Source organism: Pygocentrus nattereri, chromosome 21 (assembly GCF_015220715.1).
Source record: "Pygocentrus nattereri isolate fPygNat1 chromosome 21, fPygNat1.pri, whole genome shotgun sequence".
Classification (NCBI taxonomy): domain Eukaryota; kingdom Metazoa; phylum Chordata; class Actinopteri; order Characiformes; family Serrasalmidae; genus Pygocentrus; species Pygocentrus nattereri.
In genome coordinates this window covers 22,290,733-22,313,007 of record NC_051231.1, presented here as the reverse complement: position 1 = coordinate 22,313,007, position 22,275 = coordinate 22,290,733, and the positions used below count along the sequence as shown (strand labels likewise).

Genomic DNA, 22,275 nt, shown 5'->3' with positions numbered 1-22,275 from the left:
CCAGTCGTACACTCTCCCACCCACACACCCACAGTCCGTCATGGGGACGGAGGCTCTTGTTTTTCTACGGGGGGAGTAGTCATGGGGGTTGTTGAGGGCGTCAACAATGGTCCTCTGTCAGCGATGATGGATCATTCCAGCATCTGGTGCCCACCTGTACACAGACGAGCTGGCCCTGCCTCTTTTTTGGATTTACAGCAAAGAGAGAGAGGGAAGGTGTGGGTGGGTGTGGGGCTGGAGAGAGAAGGAGGGAGAGAGAGAGAGAGAGAGAGAACACCCCACATTCTGCCCCTTGCTTGCCCAAACACAGCGGAATCGGGGCCCAGATTCATCACCTCTGAGCACTGTTTGCTTTAGTAACCTGAGCCTAATGAATAGAACCTGGGCCCGCCAGGGAAGAGGCGCGCAATCAGCCCCCCCTCTGTTTGTGCATCCCAGTGCCTCGTTTTGGAACATCCGTCAAACAGGATAAAAGAAAAAGTTCAGCTTTATTTTTGGTGGATGTGGAGAAGGAGAATGAAGAGAACTCCTTATGCCTTATGTTGAAATGAAATTTTTCCTATTATTTTCCATTAATGGACCCTCACCAGAGCACCTCCCTTCAAGTCCCTTTTGTGTAAAAAAAAAAAAAAAAAACCCGCTTGTCAGCCATTTTTTCTGAAGCCTGTTAAAGAGAACATGAGGAGGGCTAGACGAGAAAGGAAAGAGAGGGAAAAATGGGTACACTGCAACATCCCCCCTTCTTCAAACCCCTTCTCCACACTACCTCCCCACCCTCTCAGCCCTGCTGAATTAAAAAATGCTCTGTTATTAAAGCCCATGTCAGGAGTGTTGATTTACGGGGGGAGGACTGGCAGGGGGGTGATGGGGGGGGCTGGGTGCTCTGATGACAAGTCAGGAGAACTCGCACACTGTGCAGCCTGGGCCGCCAAGCTGGGCTCTGACCTCTTCACCCTCCCCTTCCCCTCACTCCCTCTGTCTCTCTCTGTCTCTCTCTCTCTCTCTCTCTCTCTCTCTCTCTCTCCCTCTCTCAGAGCGCCCACCCGCCCTCTCCGCAATAAAACCTGTCTAACGTTGCAGTACAATGGAGCTGTTGTTGGGCCCGGCTGCCCGTCGCCTCCCCTCATATTTTTCTTTAAAGGTGCAGTGCTGGCCAGTGAATGCCACAGGCCTTTGGGAGGGCCCAAAGGATCGGCTGGTCAGTGTACAATGCTAATGCTGCTTCACAGAGTTATGTCAAAGACAGACAACAAAGAAGAAGAGCAAGCAATAAAAACAAATCAGGTCTTTTTTGAACTTTTGCAAGGGATGTGTACTTCAGCACATAGGTGTTAGCTGGCATGGAAGACAGCATGTATGGTTTTTTAGAGGCTAGCTGGCCAAGGACTTTTCCCTTCTGGTTTGTCCCAGCCTGTACAAATGTTTGTAAGCCAGTTCCTATACATCAAAGATGTATATCCAAGATTGGCAAGCAGTCATTTCTACACTATTGCTAGTGACGTGTACTTCACCCTTATTAGGTAGATAATTAGAAAATATAAGGAGAAGTCCTCAATGCCAGCTAACCTCCAAAAATATGGACGTTATGTGCTAGCACTTTAGTGTCATGTCATTTAGTGTAGTATTTAGGCTAGCATTTACTGTAATTTTTTTTTTTTTCACACTGGATACGCTAACTGGCTTGGAATACTTTGTTGTTTCTTTTTCAGCTCTTTATAAATTGGCTGTTCGTTTTAAAGCTCTTCAAAAATAGTTATCAGAAACTTGGGCAACTAAAAGGGAAGCAAAAGCTAAATTGTCCCTGAAATTTGAGGTCAGCATATGCTTTTTTTTTTTTTTTTTTTTTTTTTTTGGAGGATAGATAGTATGTTGGGTTTATGGAGGGTACCATGTACATAGAGTACATAGGGGCTAGCTGGCATGTACTTTAGTTCTTTGGAGGCTAGCTGGCGTAGAGACTGGCATGGACTATAGTTTTTGTGGAGACTACCTTGCCAAACAACTTTTTCTTTCTTGTTTCCTTTTCAACTCCTTAGTCCAAGTTTACTCGGCCTGTCCAAAAGTTTGTAAATCGTCAAGGCTAATCCAATAGCTTCTCCTCCACCCTTAACGGAGAAAGCCTGTGCGCTAGTTTCCACAGGGAGACTCCAGGTCAGCCCAGGCTCCTTCCAGCTCTGTTTGGCTTGGCTGACCTCTGGCCCACCGAGCTGCTCTCAGCTCAGCCTGACGAAGCACAGAAGCAGCGACCACCCGTTTCTTCTAGGCTGTTTCATGTTCTACCATAAGGCAAATGAGCAGGCTTTTTTAACAGTCCAAGTAGAGACAGACATCACCTCAAGATAATAGTTGCGTTTATTAGCACCTTGAGTGGTTTATTACCAAAGTGTGGTAATCAGTGAGGTAATTTGGACCAAATTAGCCCTTATTGTTGCCAGATCCCATCGAGTCTGGGCCATCATTGCTGAGTGTCTATGTGAATGTGTATTTAAGCACATTCTCTAATGTGGGTATAGGCACGCAGGCTCATGTGTGTGTTTAATATTCACCACATGCCTGGACTATGTGTGTGTGTGTGTACAGATGGCCTGGTTGAGGCTGGGAGGTGCTTTTGGTCACTTCAGTTTGGGCAGCCTACTGCTGAGGTCACACACTCTGAGGGACTGGTTCCTGTGTAGCCAGACTGCGGGGCTTTTTCAGGGTGTGTGTGGGGATGTGAGTGTGTGCATGTGCGTATGCACATGCGCTATTCAGTTGCGACCTCAGCAAAAGTAACAAGTGCTCTCGATGCAGCAGATGGTTTTCATCATGCAGACCAATGGATTTGATTTGCAATGGGGTCTCTCTCTCTCTCTCTCTCTCTCTCTCTCTCTCTCTCTCTCTCTCACACATTCACTCTTTTAAAAGAATGGGGATTTTTGTGTAGAGGGCAGCACAGTGGGCTCCACAATACACCCACCCACACACTCAAGTGCTTTTGCAATTGATATCATTATTAGCTCAAACTGTGGGTGTTAGGTGATGCCTAAATGACTTTATTAATCTTAGTTAGTTATTAGTCTAAATTAATTAATTATTCCCAGTGAGACATTTGTATAAAAAAAACTTAATGATATTTATATCATGTTTCTTTTCCATATCGAGGAGACTTACATGCAAAAAGAGTAATGCATTAAATTTACTTTATACATTGAATTAAATTGAACACTATATGAACACAGTTGTGGGCAAAAGTACATAAACATGAAGAAAAAAGTGATGTGTTTTATTCGTGTCGAAATCATGTACACGTTTGAGTACAATTTGAGTGCATTCATTGTTCAGTGTCCATGGCCTACGTCCTAATTTTTAGGACTTATTTTCTGGCTTGTAACAACAGGTGCTAGCGGCGTCTGTTGATGCCCAGTTTATATAAAGCAGTCTTATCTTTCCTTTCAGCTGTAAAGGAGGCATCACTGAAGCTCCTAGCACAGCTGTCTTGATTGAGAAAGAACTGTTTTGGGTGGATTTACCAACAACACTCAAGCTTGACTTTAAAGATTTATGCTTACTGTTCTTTTTGTTTTATGTGAACCCCTCCCCATCTTTTTTCCCCTCATATATCAATATTTACCTTGTAGCCTTCCTCTCACTCTTCGGGGCCAGGAAACAAATGTGCATCCTGATGGTGCTCTTCAAAAACTGCCTTTGCCCCCTGATTTACTGCCGACCAGTGTTTTTATTTGGAGAGCCGTGCTTTGCCATTGGCCTGCCAGTCCTGGGGGCTGGTGTGGTCAAACAAAAACAGTGGCTAGAATTCCTGCCCTGAGGACGGTTGGACAGTGCTGTGCAGGTGTTGCTTGATTGAGTAGATGGGAGGAGAAAGGAGATTTATATAACCATATATAGATAAATCTATAGGAGATACTGTAGGAGCTGTATAACCACGTACTCCCGCTTCTGTTATTCAGAGTATGAGGAAAGTTTTTGATCTTTTTTATTTATTATTCTCCTTGAAGCAAGTGGAAAAAGTGCAGATTATCGATTGATATCAGATTTGTGTTTGTAAGTAGAAGAGAAGATATTTTATTATGACCTAAAACTTAATGCAGTGTTATTGTTGTGAGTCTGGTTTGGCAGAAAATTTGTGCAACTTTATGTCATTTCATACAGAAGGATACACTGTCTCAGTGTAAGCAAACGGGTCCATGGTGCAGTGCTAAGTGTATCCCTTCTGTATTTTTGAGGAAATGTGAGCTTTGAGTGTGCGCCTGTGTATGGTGCTCACCACTGTGCTCTCTCTCGTGTCTGCAGGCTCTCCAGGCAGCACGCCAGTTCCTTCTCCAGCAGGCCACAGGGCTCAGTTCTCCCAGCAGCAATGAGGTCAAACAGAGCCCTGTACAGGTGAGAAACATACACACACACACACATACACACACAGTTATGACAAAATACAGATGTCTTCTCTTTAGCGTCTGTCTCTGTCTCTCTGTATCTCTCTGTCTCTGTCAGTCTTTCAGTTTCTTTCTCTGCCCCATCTTTTTCTCTCTTTTACTCTGTCTCTCTTTCTTTTTCTCCTCTACTTTCCTTTGTTCTCTGTCTCTCTCGCTCTCTCTCTCTCTCTCTCTCTCTCTCTCTCTCTCTCTGTACAGCATTATAAAGTAGTCAGATGAATGTATCTCTTTGTAGTGAAGAGCTGTGCACTGGACTGTGTGGAGTCCAAACACAATTCCCTCTGTGAGTGTGAGGTTAGCTGGAGTGCAGTATTCCCTACCACCTGACCCACCCCCCCCATCCCCCATTCCACACTCTCACACACCCACGCACACCCACAGTGAAGTAAAGTAAGGAAGAGATCGGTCAGTGTTAGTGGTAGAAGCCCACTTATTTGCTCACTGTCCCGCTGTGTTTTAATGTATTAAATATAGTTTATGATAACATTTTGTTGCTGCCAAATCAAACCCTAATAACTTCCTGTTTTTATTTTTTACACCATGATGATGTCAGTTCTCCTTTACATTGTGTGAAAATTATGGCCTATCTTGGAATCTAGTTGTGGCAACAAGTTTTGTTGTGACAGTATTATAATATAATATAATATAATATATGTTACATGGCTTTGTGACCTTAAAATTCACTGTCCTGAACAAAATTTCTACTGCCTCAAACAAAGTTTGCGTTTTAGAGTTTTATTCAATTATAAATAAACATGTCTTATATTAATAAGATCATTGTGGTAAACCTAATGATTAATGTAATATTTTTACCACTAAAGTTCTTGCCACTGAAGTGTTTTATTATAAATATATTATTTATAAATATTATAAATAAGTTATCAATAAGCTTAACATTAGCATTTGCATGTATAAGTTACCTTACCTTCTGCAAGCATTATCGATACAGTTCAGGCTACCAAGTTCCAGTCCATTTTTAATTTGAAGGTCTATCTTGTGGAAGAGTTTTTCTCTTAACTGTGAGATATGCTGTTGTGACTAACTTGGAATCTGCTTCACTGTTCATCCATTGTATGCACATGTTCTGCAACCCAGACATGTTAGTGACTTTTTCTGGCAATACAAGAGACTTATCATGACACTTTATTGACTGTTTTCTAAAAGTTGTAAATCTGACACCTAGTTGGGATATTCCCTACAAACTTTACAGATTATCCCAGGTACAGAGGGGTCAAAATCGACCCATGAAAACTGAGTTTTCCATGAGGGACTGAAGCTGCGGACGTGCCTTGCTTCATATTCACTCTCACCAACGTTTTTATGTGCATCTCGCTCTGATGTCATTTGTATATAAATAAAACCATTAGGTTTTTTTGGGGTTTTTTTTTTACGTGATATTTTCCATGGTGAAGGTTTAAACATTTAAATGAACCGAGTTTGGCCTCAATTACATTGTTCGGTTAACACATTGTGCCCCCACTACCAATATGGTCAAGTGCTGTCCCAATGATGCATTTTACTTGTTTGCTTGTAAATTTGTTTGCTTGAAAACTGTATGTCCAGTTTTCTGAGAAACTTTTGTGCTTTTCTCAGCTTGCTGTCCGACTGTGTTTGTGCTAAATGGGCTGCACTGTGAGTCACCACAGTGGCAAAAATGAATTGATACAGTATAGTTTTAACAGTTTTGTTTTAGTGAACTGGTATTTGCTATGGTGTCTGATGCGGAGTGTGTAAGTGTGCTTGTGTGTGTGTGTGTGTGTGTGTGTGTGTGTGTGTGTGTGTTAATTCCTACTCCAGCCGAACAATCCAGTCTCCACACCTGCCATATTAGATTGGGCCAACAGTGATAACTGTAGGCCTTCTGTAGAACAATAGTGCAGAGACACACAGACGTAGAGAGAAAGAGGCTTTGATATCACAGTCATGAACCATGTCTACTTTTTCTCATTACACACACACACTCACAAACTCTCAAAGAAGGCTGTGAGGCTAACACAAACTGGCATGCAGATACACAGAGCTATTGAAGTAAATACTATTGATGCTGAAACAGAGACAGAAAGAGAGAGAGAGCAAGCATGGTACAGAAAGAGAGACTAAGCAAAGTAAAAGAGAGGAAGAAAGAGGAGGTAGAAAAACAGAAAAAGAAAGAAAGCATGGGAGGGAGTTCAGTGTAGAAAAGGAGACAGAGTAAGCAAGGTAGCAAGCAAGGTGAAAAGAGAGAAAGGTAGAGTATGAGAGAGCATGCCAAATAGAAAGTGAGAGAAAACAAGGTAAAGAAAAAGTGAACAAGAAGGCAAAGTAGAGAAATAGAGAAAATAGAGAGTGCCAACAAGTTAGAGCGACAGAGAAACAAGCAAGGTAAAAACAGAGAATGAGGTAGAGAAAGCGAGCAAGCATAGTAAAAAATGAGAGAGAAAGGCAGAGTATAAGCGAGAGAGAGAGAGAATGTAACATATATAGAGAATGAACAAGTTAAAGAACCAGTGAGTGAGAAAGCAAGAGAGAGAGTGGGGTGTAAGCGGCAGAGTGAGAGGTAGACCACCTTTACTCTGGGGCAGGAAAGGCAGGAGGAAGTGGTCAATAAGGCGTGTGAGGTGAAGAATGGGCGGGCGGAGAGTGAGCGAGTGATTGAAGGAGTGTGTAAGAACAGGCCTGAATTTTTCAAATCATCAATAATCCAGCGGCGAATGTGGGCTGACAGTTTAAATGGCCGTGTTGAGAGGTTTTCCCTTCAGGGTAATTAACATTATCAAGGAACAGCAGGTTACCTCGTTAGTGCCGCGCTCATTTAATTAACAAACCACACTAATTAGATTGAACTCTGGGCCGGAGTTTGCTACAGCAGGCGTGTCGAGTTGAGGAAAAGTCAGGAAGGGGGAAAACACAGACATTTTTACCAGACCCCTGTGTCAGCGTGTGTGTGTGTGTGTGTGCGTAAGAGTGTGTGTATGAGCGTGTAGAGCACACATTCGTCAGAATGATAGATCTGTAGGCAGCGGATGTAGATTTTTAGAGAATGTTTAGCTCCTCGTTAGATTAATTAGTTTAAGAGCTGTACACAATAAAAGACAACTGTAGTTCTTTAGGCCTTCACACAGTTCTGTCAACTTACATCATCTGAGTATCATCTCAGTAGCTCATAATGGCAATGTACACTTTCACACATGTACACCTACAGTACTAGTACTGTAGTAAACGTACAGATGTAGACGCAGTAAAACATCAGGGAGTGCTCTCTCATTTTCTTAGTCAAAACTGCCATTAATTACAATGTATTCATTTTTCAGGTTCAGGGAAAACACTGAAAACATGTATTTAACAGAAAATTATGCAAAACAACAACAACTCAACAATTAAATATAATTTCAGAATGTTCAATGTTTTGCCTTTTGCCTCTCTTACAGCTTCTGTTCTTTTTGGGAGAATTTGGAGAAATCTGCGCGGATATTTTTCCGCTCCTCCAGCTCTGTCTTTACCAAACACATTCATTGACGTTGGGATCTGGGGTGGCCAATCCATTGTTTTGAGAGCACCATCAGCTTCTATTGTTTGTACCTGTTTCCTTTTTTTCTTGCTTTTTGACAGCTACGCACAGCATTGAGTTGTCTTCTCACAGTGTAAGGATGAACAGGAACAGCTGAGCATTTCAGTTTTTTTTTTTACTTTTTCTTTTCTTCTTTAAATGTATTGTTTTATGTCTAAATCCTCAGAAATACACACACACACACACACACACACACACACACACACACACACACTTTCTAAACTGATCATCCTTCTGAATCGCGGGGGTGCTGGAACCTATCCCAGCAGTCATTGGGCTAAGGGCAGGAAACACCCTGGACAGGTCGCCAGTTTGTCGAAGGGCAGACAGACAGATATATACATCCACTCCAAGGGGCAGTTTAGCATGTTCAGTTGGCCTGACTTGCATGTCTTTGCGGAACATGTAAATTCCGTACAGAAAAGACCCTAGTTGCTCAACTAGGGAACTGAACCCAGGCCCTTCTTGCTGTGAGGTGACAGCACTATCCACTACCCACCTTCTGAAAATTAATATCTTACACTTCTTGACCTTTTTTTAACTGAAAATTAAATAAATGAAGGGTCTCTGACTGTTACACAGTACCATAAATATACTGTATCAGTCTGTGTCACCAGCATTCCTCCTGGAGATCTGCTTTCCTTTAGAGTTGAGATCTAACCTGTGTCTAATGTACTGCTTCCCCCTTACCTATCTCTGATGCTATTTCTGCCAACTAACTTCTGAAGAAGTTAATTAGCTGGAGCAGATGTGACATTGCAGTTGGAATTAGACTCCACAGGAAGGTTGATCTCTAGGACCAGGTTTGTAGATCACTGATCTATATTAATTTATTGCATTTATCTACAGAATATATTATGCTATTACATCAGTTTTTCTCAGTCCTGGTCTTGCATCACTCCCTTGCACACCTGGTCCAACTAATCAGCAAATCAACAAGCCTTTTCTGAGCTTAAGGTTAATATAGGGAAATGTCTCTGTGTAGGGTATTGGTACTTTAAGACCAAGAGGGGCCCTCTGCATTACACAGTTGTGTTTCTACCTTATGTGTAGGTGTTATGAATGGGTTTACTGGCCGGTAGAGCTTTAATCGAGTCTGAAATTTTGGTCTGAGTTTGGTTTTGAGTCTGAAACTTACCCCAGCTCAACAAAATTCTGTCTGAAACAGAACATTTTTAATCTTTTCTGACTAGCATCTTTGCATGAACTTTTTACAATGCTTGTTTTAATTTCACTGATAAGATTGATGAGCGGACTCGAAACTCATTTGTGTAAGGTTTCTGAATTTCTTCAGTGGGTTTTGGGCCCTCTAATTGAAGCAATCATCCAGCGGCAGTAAGGCCAAAGTGTGAAAGTCGTCAGATGCAGCCATTTGAGAAAGGTGTGCACAAGAAGGACGCAATGACAGACAGCTTTGTGAGAACTGGACAGAAAATGGCTGCTGCTCGGGTTAACTCCTAGTGGAGCCCTTTTCAGAGATGCAAATGGAGCCTAACGAATAATAATCTTTTTGCTGCCTGATAATTAGATTTTTTTTCTTCTCCCTTCTTCTTTTCCAAAGGAGACAGAAGTTGCATTAGGCAGCCTTTTGTCTGAACGCAGCAGAAGATCTTTGGCCATGACCGGCAGGCTCCTCCCTGTGTGCTCCGCTACTATATGCATTTTTTCCTCTTCTCTTTTCTTTCCTTTATTTGGGAAGTTCTGTGGGCCTTAGATTAGCATTGCTGAGCTGAATTGTTTTTGATGCCCTGGATCAGCACAGTTAATGCTATTATTTAGCTTATGAGCCTGGCTTAGGCTAGAATATGATTATTGAGATTATTGAGGTGCTTTTTTTTTTTTTGGTCAAAATTAGGGTGATGATATCTATGACAATAAACATTTTTAAATCCATTTTGTTATATTTTCACATTTTTACATTTTTTTGTGTCAAAGTTAATAATATGTTAACTCCAGTCCAGTTTTCTTGCCCACTCCATGACTTAAGCCATCTTATTCAAATGTAGCTTTTAAATGTCAAGACGTTTCATTGATTGCTGTTTGAAAGTTATTTTCAGCTACTACAAAGCAGTGAATTTGTTTATCACTGAAGAACATTAAATCTGAAACATAATTTACTAGCAAATCACATCACTGATACTGGCAAGAGCCTGAAATGTTACCACTGAAGGACACACTAGTGTCCTTACACTAGGCTAGTGGATAGTGCTCACTATAGAACTATGGCCAAATCAGCAGCCCATAAAGTAACAAAAGCTCCCCAGAACAAGACGTACCATAATGAAAGTGAGAGGGCTAGAATTGCGTTGGAACATGCGACATCTTTTACTCTCACTGGATGTCAGTGATGAAAACCGGAAACTGCTTTCATCTTTCTCACTTTGTGGTCATATTTTCATATTATAATTCATGTGACCCCTGCATTTACATGATTAAAATAATGTTATTAAGTGGTAAAAAATATACCGATACTTATTTTGTCCACTCGTGTAGCTGGAACTGTAATACACTACTCTTTAAATGGAAAAATCTGTCTTTAGGGTCAAATTTCCACAAGTGATTTTGATGAATCAGAATTGCCTAAAGAAAATAATAATATTAACCACAATTCATTATTTTAATTATTTAATAATCCAATTTCACAACTTATTTATTTATTTATTTCAACGTTTCCCACCTGGGTGAGATCAGGTTTCGCCAAAAGTATAATTTAGTGGCAGGATGTCTGTTGGGGCAGTGGCGTGTGCCAGGGGCATACAAGCTCACTTGGCAGGAATAGACCACACACAGGTCCATGCACACTCACCACATATATATACACCCACAGAAAAACACACACACACACGTGGCTCTAGCCACATATCCATTGGTAATTGAAAAGGGGGGAAAAAGTGTCCTCTTTTCATGTATTATTGAGGACCTCGTTTAATTAAAAAAATGAAAAGACTCATTAGAGACATGCTAATTAGTTTCCTTCTCCTGTGCACTAACAGAGAGGCTGCGTCGCCACCGCTCCATTGTGCACACAGAGTACCACATTTAAATGAGATGATGGAGAGATGTGTGTCGCCAGCTGGCACGCCTCTCTCTTCTCCATCCCTCACTCTCTTTTTCTCTTTCACATAATCACTCGCTTCTCTTCCTCCGGTCAAGCATGCTGTTATTTTCCTATAGCGTCGCTAACACGCTAAAACTTTCAAAGTGCTTTAACCTTGCCAAGTATCTGGTGCTTCATGTTTTTCTTTTTCTTTCTCGCGCCGTGGTTTTGTTATGGAGATGTTCGCTTTAGCGCAGGTCATGTGAAGTGTTCTTCAGCCACATTTCTTTCCAGTGCACACACACACTCATCGAAACCTCTGATCAAAAAAAAAGACATCCGCATTGGACATGGACCCTTTTCCCTTGAACTCTGGCTTTCAGGAACGATTCGGTTTTTTGTCTATTAAGTGGAACTGCTTAGTTGGAACTTTTTCGTTTTCTTTGGTGTGAAGAGAGAGGGGAGGGAATTGTAGAAAAGAACTGATGGAATGAAAGAGAGAGAGAGAGAGAGAGCCATGGAGGAGGGAGAAGAAATGTCCAGGGCGAGCAGTGGCCGGCCGTTTCAGAGTTTGGGTTTTGGAGCAGCCGAGTGTGAAAGTTCCATTTTTTGAAGTGAAACATGAGTGAAACGTGCAATGAAGGCCAGTCGATAATGGCCCCCACTACCGTCAGCCTCTCTCTTGTGTTCTACTGGAAATTTGTTGTCATTTTTATTCTGGAGCAGTGGGGCGTTAGATAGAGGCATGAGGGTGTGGATGTGTGTGTGTGTGTGTGTGTGTGTGTGTGTGTGTGTGTGTGAGTGTGTGTGTGTGTGTGTGTGTGTGTGTGTGTGTGTGTGTGTGTGAGATGAGCGCAGAAAAGCAGGAGCCTAATGGAAGAAGGAGGGGGAGAGTTGGAGGAGGAGGTGGAAAAGGGGAGTGGGGGGGGGGGGGGGGGGGATTTTCCACTTGAACTTGCTCTGCTCGGGGCATTCAACGTTGCTTTTTCATTTGTCCAAACGCTGTCGAAAAAGTGCTCCCTGGGCACTATGCTGGCCGAGGTTGTTTTGGACTAGCCGTGAGTAAAGCAAGTGACAGCCTGAAAGCCCCCAGCGACTGACTCTCATTACTTACTGTGGCTCTGCTTACCCTGCCCAAAGCACTATTATACATAGACACACCCACACAAGAAAAGAAGTGGACCCGAAGAAATGTAGGGCTAAATGATACTGGGGGAAGTCAAATTGCAATATTTTAAACTTTTTTGAAATTCATATGGGAACATTTGAAAAAGGACTCAAAAATGACCCATAAAAAATTCCCAAATACTTAAATTTATGACAGATACTTTTTTCCAGAGCAACTTACAATTTTAATCATATTATAGATGTAGGCAAATATAGTGTTAGGACTCCCAAGGATGCTTTTTGGTGTAGCATAGTGTGCTTTCTTGGGCTGGGAATCAAACCACGTGAAGAGTAGTGGTGTTAACTACCACACTATGCCAACCACTCAGGAAAAAAAGGTGTCACAAATGTGTCTTTGAGTGATTCCATAGGACAGGGGTTTTCATGCATAGAACAACCACTTTTGGTTTCCTTTAGAAATGTTTAAAGGTTCAAAGAACCTTCACATAATTGTTACCAACTTAAGGCTTCTTCTGAGAATCTTTATATTATTCATAAATAAATTAAAAAGTTTTTTGACTTGATAGATTAAAACACCTAAAGAAGCATGTCTGCTTCTGTGATTAGTGGGAATGCTCATGGTGCTCATGTAATAATAACATAATCTGAAAAAAAAGTTCACTTGCATGTTGTAGCCGTCTACAATATCAGTATTGCTCCGGACAGTATCTCAATGTGAATCAGCCTACCAACTGTAGAGAAAGGGAGTGGTTTCTAAAAAGATGCAGGACGATATGCATCATGACTGGTTTTGTCTCGTTTTTTTTTTGTATTATGGATCCACCTGGTCCCTAGGCCTGGAGCCTTTCATCACAGCCGTTATTAACATGACAGCCCTCTTCAGCAGCGTGTCCCCACTCAATAGAGACCCTTCACTCTCCACAAGCTGCCTAATATCTTCCAGCCTGTTTGAAGGTGGCAGTGTGATGGTTTAAATGCTCCCCCTTCTTTCTCATTGACCTGCTTGAGCCTCCCTCATTGGTTGCACCTGAGCAATGTGACCTTTTGACCTTTTTTTAGGATTAGGGGGAGGTGGATTTTTTCAGTGGTACAATGCTGGTATTTTGGTCTTCTGTCTTAAAGGAATACCCCAGCATTTTTAGTTAGTGATATCTGGTCTACAATCCTGTTTCCCAGGTGTACATATGACTGTTGAAGTGCAGTGTACAAGTGCAAATATATATATATATATATATATATATATATATATATATATATATATATATATATATATATATATATGTATATATATTTTTTTTTTTTTTACCAGTTTCTGAAACCATGTGAACAGATGATACACAATTTATTTCATTTTTTTTATTCTGAACCTCACATGTCTTTCTTTTAGACCCATTTAAGTTAACCACTACTAATATCAGATATCTGTCTATTGAAATGATCCATCCCAACTGTGCACCTGCAAATCACAATATAAAAACTACAGGCTTACAGTGTCCTGTTGCTCACTCTTTACACCCACCCCACCCCTCTTGCCTCTTCAAGCGGGCCTCAGTTCCCCTCTCCTCTGGCCTCTCTCTTTGCCTCACCTCTGGCCCTGGTAGTTGATATTCCTTAGCACAGCGCAGTAACGGCAGGCTGTGTAAATGAGATGTGACGGCTTGTTTACTGGCTAGAGCCCACCGAGAGGAGGCTGATGAGAGCCAGCGTGAATAAACAGATCATAATGCCTATGAGCAAAAAGCACAGGTACCCTGCAGAAAGACAGAGAGAGAGAGAGAGAGAGAGAGAGAGAGAGAGAAAAGGGGGTGGTGGTGAGTGACTAGTAGTGAAGGAGACAAAAAGTGAGTGAAGTGTGTATGTGTATTTGTTTTCATACATTGCCAGGACAAACCACATTCTCAAATTGAAATGTGAAGACATTTTACAAAGGCTGCACATTTCATTGGTTAAAACTGAAAGGACAAAAAAAAGGCTCAAGGGGAAACCAAAATTTCTGTGTAATTCGATTACATTGATATGTAATCATCAAGTGGTTTGATGTGAAATGGTGTCTTGTGGAAAAACATACCTACTCAGATTTCTTTACAGTGGTAGTGATAGGAAACAGGGGTAACAGTGTCTACAACACAAATATAGCCATTTTATTTATTATCGAAAATGACCAGTATAGCTGTGAATGTCTTCTTAGTTTTTATATGTAATGTTGATGATGGTAAAATAGTAGTAAAGGCAGCGTATTTGTAGCCATTTCATGTGGTATATTTCTGTAAGGTAGCTTTAAGAGACTTTAAATGCTTCAAAAATCTTGATCCTAAATGTATTTATGCTTATAGACTCTAGTATTTACTATATCTAGTAATTATAATTAATTACAACTAATTAATTTTTTTTAATGACACATGCAGTTGATTAGTGTTTAGATGTCCTAAATATATTATTCACAGTAACAGTACAAATCATTATATTGCCCACGTCTTATATCAAATCAAATCAAATCAAATTTATTTATATAGCGCTTTTTACAACTTATACTTAATAGATGTTGGACATATGAATGACCCTACGTCCTGATATTGCATAAAAACAAGTATACGTAGGTGTGAGTATGTGTAGGCCGTCCACTCCTCCCTCAGTGAGGTGGGTAATTCTTTCTGACAGGGATAAACAGCACTGGGATGTTGTACCTAGTGTGCAGCGCTGAGGCGTGTGTGTGTGTGTGTGTGTGTGTGTGTGTGTGTGTGTGTGTGTATACGCACGCTACTTCTTCAGCTATCTCCTTGTCATTTTTTCAATTATCTGCCCCACTCCCAGGTCCCTAGGCACTGCTGGTGAGCTTGAAGACAGATCATTTAGATGGAGTGTGCTGTTTATATTTTGATTATATGTTCCTTTCTCCCCCATCGCTCTCTATTTCAGAGCCACACACACACCACACAGACACAGTGACTGCAGCAGTAGCAGGCGGGCTCAGGGGCTTGTTAAAGCCGCATGCATCAGGGAGAATTACTCTGGCAGTAAATTCATCCTCTTGCTACAGAGCGTGCCACAGAGGGACAGTTGTGTTCATTTTCTCACCACTATCTGACAGTCTGTCTCTGCTGCATGAAACAACCTGCTTGTGTGTGTGTGTGTGTGCGCAAGCATATATCAGCTAGGGTTTTACAGGTAGATAATTACACCTCTGTTGCCGCTTTACAGTGCAAGTTGGCATGCACTAGTAACTTAAAGTAATATTCCAACAACCTAATTTTTGCAAACTGATCTCTAATCTGCAGCATACAGTTGATTACCATGAGCAGTAATTTCCCTGTACTTCACTTGTGAAATGTTACTCTTTGTGACCCATCAGTTTGGGTCCTAAATCTCAAAGCAGAATCAAAAATCAAGAAAAAAATACTTGATCTTTCTGACTTCTGTTAGCACCATTATGGCAGTAGCAGTATTTTAGCATGAAGCTAATGGAGGTTCACATTAAAATGTGTGGCTGTTCTGGATTAGACACGAATAGTAAAAGCTTGTAAAAGATGTACATTTTATCTAAAACTTGTAAAAGAGATTTTAATGTATATTTCATGTTAATTTATAAAAGCCATATCAACATATATTTCATGTTAATATTTTCTGCTTACACTCTTACTCACAGGCAAGTGACATCTCTAGGACTTCTGTATGGCAATCAAAATGTGATTTTGTGGTTTATTGGTCAGTTCATCGCTATGTTAGTGACTAATCTGCATCAAGTGTCAAGTCTGCGGTTCAGCTCCTAAAGTCCTAACCAATCGGAGAGCTAACATGGCTGTATCTACCTATAGAGAGACAATCCTGGTTCATTTTTAATTGGGTCTTTTAGGAATGCCAAGTACTGCAACACTTTACTTGTAATGTTATACAATGAGCATAAAGATTCTATTAAAGAAAAATGAGCTACAGACATGTTTTTTTTTTTAAATTTCACAGGAATTATTAGACCTTTTCTGGAGGCCTAGAAGGCCCTGAGGGTTCCTTTCTGCTGTACTTAGAAAAGAAAAAAAAAAACCTGTTGACCTGTGAAAGCATACAGTAGGAGACAATGGGCAAGGTCTGTAATGGAAACCAATGAGCATTTGCTTCAGCACCTGCACTTTAACTTCTACTGTGAGCAAGTTTTTAGTTGCAAGTTTTCTGCTCCTTTACAAAGCACAGGGAAATGTGTTTTTGTTTATTGTTTAATCAACTGTACAGCTGTGGCAAATAGAGATTAGGTTGCAAAATGCTGGAGTATTAAACAAGCTTCGTGTCATAATTCATGCTGGATGTCTAGGCGCAGTTCCCCCGCAGTCTTTAAAGCACTAGACCTTCATGGCCTTCTCTAAATTCACCAACTTTAAGCGCCATTTATCAGATTTTCCCCCTCTTTATATGGACGAGTATATTATTCCTCTCCAGCAATAAAAAACCTTTCAAGAACTCAGCCAGTCCCAATTACGGCTTTATGGAGCTGATTCGCCACGTCTGTTCAAAGTTTAGGCGCATGTTTTTTATGCGCTCTAGCTGCTGGCTTTCTCCCCCTCCCTTCCTTCTCCTTCCCTCCCTTTCTTGATTGTGTGTGTGTGTCTGCGTGTGTGGATGCGCACGTGTGTGTGTGTGTGTGTGTGTGTGTGTGTGTGTGTGTGTGTGTCTCTGCGTGTGTCGATGTGCGTGTGTGTGTGTGTGTGTGTGTGTGTGTATGCACCACAGCCCTACGTGTGATAATTACTCCGTAATGTGGAATGGCAGAGAAACCTCTAGAGAATGGAGATGTATTCATCATCCATTTATTTAAATACCATAATTTAGTGTACCGCTCATTACCGCCTAGCTGACCTTTTCTGAAGAGAAGGACTCTCCCTATCCCTTCGTCCTCACACCATCGCTCACTGCACCTATTTTCCCCCCAAATGCTAATAAAGAGAGGCAAAAAAAGAAAAGCATTATCTGCAAGGGTTTACCAGTAAATTCTCTATTCAGCTACTCAGTGAGACCCATGTTAAATTTGCTTCAAAAGATTTTTGTTGATGATGTTATTTCGAAGCTTCATTGGTTTCACATTGGTAATTTCTATCAAATGTCAGCTGGGCTGTATTGATATAATTTATTACACTATTATCAGATTTCATGTGAAGTCCACTTATGACATTTTGTGGTTTTATGTACATAGTGCACCTGGTTTAATTCATCTTTACATGACCTTTTTCCAGCCTCTTTGTGTCCCTTTTAATTAAACGGGCTGTTTTTTGTTACTGTGCCTTCAAGACTAGTATATGTAAATGAGCCATCCTGATTGGCTGCCTCTTTCCAAGAGCAGGCCAAGCTGTAACACTACACCTTCAGTATAAACTGATGTAGGTGGACATATGTAAATTTTAATAGACAGATAGATGTAAATGTGTGGGGTTTTGTGACATCATGAGCCCTGTAATAACGTCAGTGACCTCGTACTTCCTAAGGTTTGGTATTCTTTACTGAAAAAAGGCCTACAAACCTGACATAACTGGTTATGAGTGGAGTTTGGTCCATGTTTTCTGTTCTTCTTCTCTTAAAATGACACCCAAGTGAACCTTGCAATATTCTAAACATTAACCAAGAGAAACTAGATTTCCACAAAAGTCCTTTAGTGTTTTTCATATATTTTGAATCTTTTAAAATAATCTAAAGCTCTCAGCAAACTATTAACTAACTTTTCATTTGTCAGTACTGCTAAGACTTCAATCAGTATTGTTGTGTGACAGCAATACAGCTACAGCAATGCATGCATGATACATAATATTTATTGTTTTAAAGGAAAACACCATGTGTGTATGTATGCACATAAAAAATGTGTATATATATATATATATATATATATATATATATATATATGTGTGTGTGTGTGTGTGTGTGTGTGTGTGTTTGTGTAAAATTCAATCAATGAGACATAAGGCCAAAACAACCTTATCCTCTTGATTTTTTAACAGTGGAAATTATAGAAACCATGGATTGGGATGTATGCAACACAAATATAGCCATTTTATTTACTATCCAAAATAACCAGTCAATAATACACCTGTTTTAGAGGCTTTAAATGCTTCAGACGTCTGGTTCCTATCACCAGAATTGTGAACAATTCTGACTTAGTTTGTCTGGAATGGAGCTTTTTACATTAAACCGCTCTCAGTGACTTTGTTTACTTCTTAGCCATTTAATTATGCAGACATTTTGAAAAGTCGGTAGAATTCCCCTTTAACAAAAGACATTTTGGTATGGGCATTCTTTCTTAATGATCATCACTAACTGCTCACCCCGGCACAGCCCTGCTCTTTTATTTTTTTTTTTTAAATTTACTCTGAACCTAAAGTAGCCGAATCCATTCCTAAATGCCTAATAATTTGAGTGGTCGCTTCATTAGGGTGGCGCGGATTATAATTTGTGGACAGGCATTATGAAGCTGCATACATTTGCAGTAATGGAATATAATAGAGTGCAGTAGCGTGGATGGACGACGATAAGAATTCTCACTTTTAAGAGCGGGTCGGTTTTTAGCTTAATGAAAATGAAGCGTTTGGCACTCGGACAGCACATTGTGCTGAGGAGTGATGTATTAAAATGTACTGGGCAGGAAATTCTCTTGTTCGGAGTTTGACCCCGTATAAAAGCGTGCCACGGTGGGATCTGGACGTAGTGTCCGGCTCGGCAGGGTCGCGGGAGCTTTGCATCATTGTCCTTGTGCCTTGATTAATAAGAGTAGAATGGGTCGGTATGAAGAATCGCGATTCATCAAGGACGCGAAAAAAAAGGATGAGATTAGAACTCATTGAAATGCGGGTTACATCTCCACTTCTTCCTTTATGACCCTCTGGGACGCATCACTCTTCTTCTTCACTCTCGCTTTCTCCCTTGCCCTCCCTTTCTCTCTTTCTCTTTCCTTCCCTCGCTCCCTCGTTTCCACTCTCCTCCCTTTGTTAATCAGTTAAACTTGCTCTTCAAACAGCTCCTCTAATTACTGTTCCTCGCTCTCTGCAAATGCCCATCTCCCCTGCTGCTGCTCGCTCTCTCTCTCTCTCTGTCTCTCTGTTCTTTCTCTCTGTCTTTCATCTTTCTCTCCATCTCTGTCTCCCTCTGTCTCTGTCTACCTTTCTCATTTTCTCTATTTATCCTTCTCTCTCGCTCTCTCTCTTCTTTCTTTTCGTGTCTTTCGTCTCTTTTCTCTCTCTCTTTCTCTCTGTCTCTCTCTGTCTGCCTCTTTCTCATTTTCCTCTATCCTTCTCTATCCTACTCTCTCTCAGTTCCATTCTTTCTCTCTCTCTGTCCCCCCCTCTCTGTCCCTTTTTCTCACTTTGTCACTTAGCTCTGTTCTTTATTCTTTTCTCTATTTCTCCCTTTTCTCTCCTTCCCTCTCTTTTTTGTCCTCTTGCTTTCACTTTTCTTTCTCTCCATCTCTCTTTCTCTATCTCCTCTCGTCCTCTCACTTCTTTCGGTTCATCATTACTCTGCTTTTATTTCTTTCACTTTCTTCCCCTTCCTCTCATTTTTTCTCTCTATGTCTCTCTGTTTTGTCTTCCTTTTTCTGTCTTCTGTTTTCTCTTCTCTGTCTCTCTCCATTCCCCTTTTTTCCTTGTCTCTCTGACTCTCCTTTTGTTCTTTTTTTCTCTACTCTTTTCTCTCTAGCTCTATTATCTCTTCTCTCCTCTTCTCACTCTCTCTTCTTTCTCTCTCACCCTCTTCTTTCTCTCCTCTCTCTATTATCTACTTCTTTCTTTTCTTACAATCTTTCCCTTTGTTTCTTTCTGTGCTTCCTTTTCCCCCCTCTTCTTTCTCTCCTTTCTCTACTCTACTGTTTTCTATCTGTCACTCATTCACACTCTCTCTCTCTCTCTCTCTCTCTCTCTCTCTCTCTCTCTCAATCACACACACTCTCACTCTCTATCTCTGTAGGAGTTGACCTCTGTCAGTAGAGTGGTATGTGTGGACAGTGCTGGTGAATCTTAATGGCAGTGGGACGCTGCAGAGGTGCCACAGGCGCTGCCTCATTAAGAGACAATTTCAGATGCTCATGGAGACGGCTTTGGTGGGGGTGGTCGGGGGGGCATCAAACACACACACAAGCACACACTCACTGGCACAAATATATGCTTAGAATTCACAAAACTGTGGTACATCTTTCTCTCTCTCGCTCTCTCGCTCTCTCTCCCTCTCTCCTTCCCTCCCTCTCTCCTTCCCTCCCTCCCTCCCACCTCTACAGTCACTAATTGTAGAACTACAAAGTGCACCAATAAGTTAAGTGGACCTGTTAAACTAAATGATGAGTCTAGATAGAAGGTAGATGTAACTAATAAATCCACCAGTGAATGCGTATAATTGTACACAAACAAAATCCCCTTTTTTATTTACGTATTTACTTATTTACTAGCTAATGCAGGAATTCCGTAACACACAGGGAGGACAACCTGATCCTGTCCTTTCCTTGTGGGTGCTGCCAGCCTGCAGACTCAGACATAAAATGCTGAGTGCGCACACACTGACACAGGTGGTTGGAGAAAGTGAGTGAGAGAGCGAGCAAGTAAGACAGTGAAAGAAAGGCGTGTTTTTGTGTGCTTGTGGATCAAGAGGTGCTCTACTCTCCCTGAGGGCTTGGCCTGTGTTTCAAAGGCTTTGGCCGAGGCCTGTGTGTAGTACTGCTGCTGAAAGCCTCCTGAAAGCTAATGCTCTAACTAACAATACACCTCTAAAGCCTCCCTCTCTTTCTTTCTCTCTCTCTTTCTCTGTACATATCTCTCTCCCTCATGACGCGTGGAGACAATGCCTTTTGTCTCTGTTTTGAAAGCAAGTACAGTAGAGGGAGTATTGGAGCTCAATTATTCGCACCTAGGCCTTCGCTGCCTTATGCTAATCTCGCACACATCTCTGTCTCTCTCCCTCTCTCTTATTTTTTTAAATTAACATTCACTGCAAAAGGAAAGAGAGGGAGAGAAAGAAATGGAGGGGGGGGGAATTAAATGCATTTAATAAATGCCTGACTTCAAATGGTTGGAGGTTTTTTAGTCTCCTCTATTACAAGGCCCATTCAGCTCCAAATGAAAGGCGGTGGGATGGAGGGATTGGGGGGAGGCTGGGAGAGAGAAAATCATTTATGGTGTGAGACAAAGCCGAATGAAAATATAATTCGGCATTGTGCACGGCCTTTTGTCGGCAGCCGTCAAGCGGCTAATGGCAACGCTTTTGTTTTCGCGCGGCAGCTCCCGAAACCGCAGTGTCGAATTGCACGGCCGCGTAATGGCCCGCCTTTGTGGTATTAGATTATAGGGGCAATTAACGGCGTCAAACCTTAACAACTCGGCATTCAGCCGGGCCGTCAGGGCCGCCGTTGCTGCCGCAATGGAAGGTGTTATAACTCGGGTAATTATTACGCCCGCAACTCCGAAATGTCAATGAACGTGTGTATAAAATAAAGTGTATGGGTTGTCGGTGGCGGAGAATGGGACGCGGAAGAGGGATTAATTATGGGGTTGCGTTTCGGGAGCTGAGCCCCGGTGACAAGCGGCAAATTGGCGCGATGCCAAGCGTCTGCCATCCTACAGCAAATCCCGCCCCCTCCCCACCTGAATATCACCCTGCTTAGCTGAGCTGTCACATATATACAAACACATGTGCACATGCAGCCGTCCAGCCCAACCCTACTTCCACAAACCCTTCTCAGTTTGGAAAGGCCCTGTCCCGGTGCGGTCTCTATTCCACTACTTTTCCTCTATCTCTTTCTCTAGCTCTCACTCTTTGACTAACTTCCCAGCAGTGGTGCCGTCTAGGGGTGGACAATATGACAATATTTACTGTTATCGTGATAAATTATGTCTTAAAAGAACACCAAACAACTGTGTGTTTCCTTACAAAGAAAGGAAAAATTTGTCTTAATTGGTTTTAGTGCAGAGCACTTAGTGATGCCTTAAATAAAAATCTTTCTATTTATAGTTTTTGATGGCATTTTTTAAATGTCGTACTACTAGTACTATTTAGTCTGTTGCAACTATCATGTATCAAAGAGTCCTAATGTGATACTTCAGTATCACTGCTACATAAATATAACCTATTGACATTAACTCTATGTTGTCATTTCACTTCAGTTGCACTATGATTGTACCATT

The 22,275-nt window shown here is 41.4% G+C and overlaps 1 protein-coding gene across 1 annotated transcript in view; it reads left to right on the top strand.

Moving 5' to 3' along the window:
* The window catches only part of foxp4 (forkhead box P4), a 122,921-nt gene that overhangs the window by 27,687 nt on the left and 72,959 nt on the right, over positions 1-22,275 (top strand). The window contains exon 3 of the mRNA XM_037532406.1: positions 4,291-4,380. Coding sequence (XP_037388303.1) covers positions 4,291-4,380 — 90 coding nt within the window. The remainder of the gene's footprint in view (positions 1-4,290; positions 4,381-22,275) is intronic.